Raw genomic sequence first — 5558 nt, 5'->3', positions numbered from 1 at the left:
CATTCCAAATATTGAAGACATCCAAGAATACACCTGAAAAGGTGATTTTTGGTATCTCAATCATGGGATCAATTAGATCAACTAGTGACCTCCATCTTCCAAACCCCTCTTGCCACCATCTTCTCACAAGCATAGAAACCAAGCATCCAAACAGGCCTTGAACAACAAGGTATCCTTTTTTTCATTATTTTAGATTATAATACCCCCTATTTTTGTAAAAGACAAAGTAGACAATTTGGGTAAGGCAAAAAAAAAAAAAAAAGAAAACTTGAAGTGTTCATTCATGACACAGTCCCCTTTGTCTCCATAGAAATTAACAAAGCATCATAATTTGAACAGTTAACAGAAATCCTATATGAGAGTAAACGACGGATTCAAGTTTGTGATATATAAAGGATGACTGCTGATGAAGGACATCTGTGAACAGGATTAATGACAAATCGGCAAGTGAAATCTACAATTCGGTGGAGATTCAGGGTCTGATTATTCATCCGAATGAAAAATAGAAATCTAATATTATAAGCCTTGGACAATGATTGATAGATTTTTTTCTATTTTCCAATTATCTTGAATGGACTAAATTCTCTTTTTATCAGGTGCACGTTTGTTGTATCTTTGTTATAGTATGTTATAGAGGAAGATCCATTGAATAATCATATATCAGAAAAGAAAGTGAGCATACCACTTCTCTTGATCTTATCTCATGTGGGTTCATAGGTGGGTGGTTCAAGGGTTGTCAGCTAAACCTTCAACCAGAAAGTGTGGTAGAGGTTCCAAAATTCAATATTGGGTTCTTCTTTACAACGACATATCATGTATACGTCTCAAAATGCAATATTGGTTTCTTCTTTACAATGACATATCATACATACGTCATGTTTCTTCCCAGATCTATCATCCATACAATGATCTCTTACAAGTCAAAAATCAAGCCTTAACAGGAAACTTAGAGCTATTGATATCTTAAGAGCAAGTATACTAGTCAGGATTCATGGCATTCCTTGGCTTTCAATAGTCCTAGTCAATGTTTTAAGACTCCACCTAATCGATGGTTCGACCCATTATTAGCCCGCCCAATTTGACCACTATTCAGAGGCCTTGTTTTTTGGTTGATGTTGTAAATTCTACTTAAGATTCAAGTTATTAACTTGTAAATTACATATATCTATACTTTTTACATATTTTTCATATTCTCTATTTTTAGACTTTCTAAATATTTCTACTATTTTTGGTATTTATTTAATTAATTTATTTATGATGCCATGGGTTAATAGGTTGACCCATAGTCGACACACTGAATCGTGACCAGGACATCAAAATAAGTTGATGTCTGGACCAGGTTTCAGAACATTGGTCCAAATAAAAGCCTTAGAAAGTAGAAATCCTTTGTTTCATGTTTCCACAGTTGATGACACATAAAAGATCCTAGTTCTGAACTCTATGACTACAAATGAGTGTTTCCACGCATACAATGAAAACATCCAAAACTCTTAAAGGCAATTGCTAAAAGAGCTGACCCAGAAGCAGATATGTGCTCCAATAGATAGACTTACACCACTTGCTTATCCATAATCCGATTTGATGCAATAAATTAAACAATAGAGTAAATAATGCAAAGGGGCTCGAGTATGACATTTCTACAAAGGAAGATTATGTCAGATGGCCATTGTGTGACAACATCCTCATGTCCAAAAAGTAAGCTCATGATATTATGTTAATGAATCAAACAAGATTTTTGTGAAAATGAAAACATACTGACCAAAAATTACAAACTAACTGATCAAGTAATTACTTTTCCCATACTGTTGTTCATACAGAGATACGGTTCCCTAATATACATATTGCTCACCAACCATATTTGGCCTGTGTTTCTGCTTTGGTAAGCAAACCCTTAGAACGCCGCTCTGCAAGCTCCATCTCCTTCTGCTTCATGTCAAAGTACAAAGAACCAATCTGATGCTTTCTTTTTTGAAGTTTCGAGGGCTTTCCCTTGGCTGAAGAAACCGGCTGCATGGAAATTAAATTTATTTATCAGAATGTCAAATATATGATATCCCGTAGCATCACCAGAAAGCTTATTGAACTTAAGGGTGATGTAACTACGCTTGGTAGATCGCACAAATCCTGCAATGTGAATGTGTAAACTGTAATACAGAAAAGTGGCAATACACATCACCCAGTTGGTCTACAAGATAATTTTTAACTTGAATGTGCCAAATCAAAACAAGCTTTCATCTCACAAAGAGCTGCAAAGGATGGTAACACAATGTTATACCAAAAACACAAAAGCCTACTATACCAGGCATTTGGTGCCAATGGAACTTTCCGATTTAAGACACCAACAAAAGGCTGTCAAGAAGTATCACCGGTGATAAGAAGTATAATTTCAACTAGTGCAAGAACAAGTATAAACTAGTTAAAAAAGTCAACTAAATTTGATTGCCAAGAGAAATAAAGAAGGGGCGAATGATCTAATTGAAGAAATAAGAACAGAAAGGAAGAAGGTTGAAAAATTTTCTTTTCTTTGGTTTAAATTGAAGCTTAACCAATAAGTATTATCTATAACAAGTTGGCTTTATAGGTCAAGGTTTGCACCAAATACTTGAAAAGTTCTACAACTGACTCTCAAACCTGAAATCAAAACTGAATTCTAAACTTTCAAAGCTGATTTCTGGTCAAGGTTTCAAGTATGCATGCTGTGAAAGTGCCAGTCACTGATCAAAGGCCCACTAGCCATTTCGTGCCAGTGCTAGTACTGACGCAGCACACGCTAAAGACCTAATACCTTGGTCAAGGCAACCTTTGACAAGGGAGGGATTGCCAGAATTAGGAAGGAAACCTTTAAAGGCTGGTCAACAGGAAGGAAACCTGTTTTACTGCTCATGCAATTTAAGCTCATGAAACCAGAAAGCCACCATCCAAGGTTCTGCTAGATGTCGAAAGAGTCTAGACAAAAAGCAAAGGGCATAAAGCCACACATCTTCTGCTTATGCAATTCAAGATATTGCATCCATGTTGCACAAACTGTAAGCCATACATTGTCTCTTAGTTTCTTGCCAGAAGAAATTTGTTCAAAAGGTATAGAAGGTTAGGAGAATCAGGAAAAGTGGGAGATGCTCCAAATAAATTGATGATGCATTTCTTGCAGAATACAAAGTAAAGATTGACAGATGAGGTTATACCTAACAAGATGGAAAGAAAATGGATGAATGGAGATTATAGAACATCCAAGATGAACACCTGTAGTATACTACCACATATTTAAACTACCATGGAGTTCTTCATGAAGGACTTAAAACAAAGCAATAGGGGAATAACACAGAAGTTTGGCAAAATATTCCTTCAATGTGAATTTAGTTCACTCCAATGGCAAGAGCGGCCTTCAAGTTAGGCGGACTGCTTCATGGTCGAGCACAGTAAGGACATGTCATCTTGTGATTTAGGGGGAAGAAACTTGATAGAGAACTAGAAGAGTTGGTCAATATGCTTGACATGTTGCAGAACAAAATACAATATCTAGAACCAAGATTTTTATCCAAAGCTGACCACTAAGGTAGTAGAAGCAACCATGAAGTTCCATTGGAGAAGAGGAATCAAAACTTGGTCAGATTCTGAATGGAGATAAACTGATAAAGTCATCATGGTGAAGGAATGCTAAAGCCTTTAACAATTCCTAATATACAAGTGTAGAGAAAGCAGCAGCTTTTGGTGACCAAGATGCAATAATCTGCAATGATCAGCAATAATCGTGTTTAGCTAATCAAAAGCAATAACAGGACAAGTATCCTTTTTTTTTTCCTTTGTCTCCTCTTGTGGGAGTTGCTCAATTGGAAACATCCTTTTTTCTCATTACATTCTATTACCACTAAACAAGTCTCGGCAAGCTATGACATCAGAGTCCAATTTCCCTTGAGGAACAAGATAATGCGCCAGTGTTAGGGTATTAGGAGAACAAGACATAGTTGAACATGAGCATCACAAATAAAATCAGCAAAAATCAATAATGAGTAGGCAAATCTCAAACCTGATAAGATGGTCCAAAGGCTAACCCAGTCAGCTTTGCCTTGTCCTCCCTTGGTCTATTCTTCATCAGTTCATCCTGCTTCACCTCCACAACCTCCATAGGAATCTCATTTCTCCCTCTCTTCCCTGCAATCTTCCCCATATCTGCGATCTCTGGCGTTGCCATCGTCGCTGATCCATCAGACCAATTGGCCCCATAACTCCCATAGTCCATGGTGCCCCCGTAACTCCCATAACCCATGGTGCCCCCATAACTCCCATAATCCATGCCTCCCCCGCTCCCATAATCGACCTCACCCCCACTCCCATAACCGACAGCGCTTCCGTAATTGGGATCCCAACCAGAAGCTTCACTGCTATTCCTGAATTCTGAACTTACCGTCGGCTCCCTTGCCCCAGCTTCCCCAGAGCCACCAACCAAACTACCATCATAATAACTCCCATAACTCTCCAAAGCACTCATTTCCTGCTGCTGTCCGATACCCTCGGGTTTCGCCGCCGGGACATCGGCTTCCACTATGGATCTCCGTCCTGCAGCAGGGGCCGAGCAAAGAGAATTCTTCGGGGCGGGAAGCATCGAAGAAAGGGATTTAGAGGAGGCGATGGAAGAAGAATCCTTGCCCCTTTTCCTCTCTTTCTCCTCTTCCTCATCATCGTCGTCTTCAAAATTTCCGTTTCGAAGCAAGGAGGGGTTCGAAGGGAGCGTGACTTGGACGACTTTCTTAGGGTTTTGATCCAAGGAAGCAGGATTCGAGGGTTTCGGGAGATTCGATTGCTGGGAGGATCTGGGAGGAGGGAGGGAAGAGAAGAAGGAAGAAGAGGCGGAGGTTTTGGGCCGGGGCAGAGAGGAGAAGATCGAAGACGAGGGGGCCCTCGAAGGGGGGCCGGATGAGGGAGGGTTCTTGGAGGCGGATCTGCTTCCTATCTCGTCGTTCTCTCCGCCCTCGCCACCGAGATCGCGGGATTTGGGCGCAGAAGGGTTTAGAGAAGCCGGGGAGATGGAGGATTTGGGAGGAGGGATGGAGGAGAAGAGGGAAGCGGAGGAGGAGGCCTTGGGAGAGGGGAGAGAGGAGGTGAAGAGAGAGGGTTTGGGGGGAGGAGCGGAGGCATTCTTTTCTTCTTCTACGTTATCTTCGTCGTCGGAAGAAGCATAGTTGGCTAACAAGGAATCCATAGCTATAGGAACGAAGAAGAAGAGAGGAAGGGATTCGAGGTCGGAAAAAAGAAAAAGAGAGACACTAGGCTTCGGACTGTGTTATATGGGGGTTGGGTCGAGAGTAGTAGGCGTGCAGTGCCGGTCTTGTTGAGTCCTAATACGTTTCCGTCTCGCCATCTAAGTAGGATCCAAATCAAGTTCTATGGCATGTTGCTTTGAGAAATTCTTTGTGCACCTGGGGCGACGGAGAAATTCTGATATGGTATTATCTTATTCGATTGATCTATATAATTATTATATTTTAATATATATTTAATATTAATAATTAATTTTTTATTTAAAAATTTAATAAGAAAAAAATATTTTTTATTTTTTAAAA

General features: G+C 39.9%; 1 protein-coding gene across 1 annotated transcript; it reads right to left on the bottom strand.

Moving 5' to 3' along the window:
* Window positions 1-1685: 1685 nt before the first annotated feature.
* Window positions 1686-5272, bottom strand: LOC105039318 (uncharacterized). The gene is made up of 2 exons (XM_029262789.2): window positions 4025-5272; window positions 1686-2007 (listed from the first exon to the last, which is right to left on the bottom strand). Exons 1-2 carry the CDS (start codon window positions 5195-5197, stop codon window positions 1846-1848), a joined length of 1335 nt encoding a protein of 444 aa, XP_029118622.2. The 5' UTR covers window positions 5198-5272; the 3' UTR covers window positions 1686-1845.
* Window positions 5273-5558: the final 286 nt, after the last annotated feature.

The sequence above is a fragment of the Elaeis guineensis genome, chromosome 1 (genome assembly GCF_000442705.2).
Source record: "Elaeis guineensis isolate ETL-2024a chromosome 1, EG11, whole genome shotgun sequence".
Taxonomy (NCBI): Eukaryota; Viridiplantae; Streptophyta; class Magnoliopsida; order Arecales; family Arecaceae; genus Elaeis; species Elaeis guineensis.
This window is presented reverse-complemented; position numbering and strand designations above follow the sequence as displayed.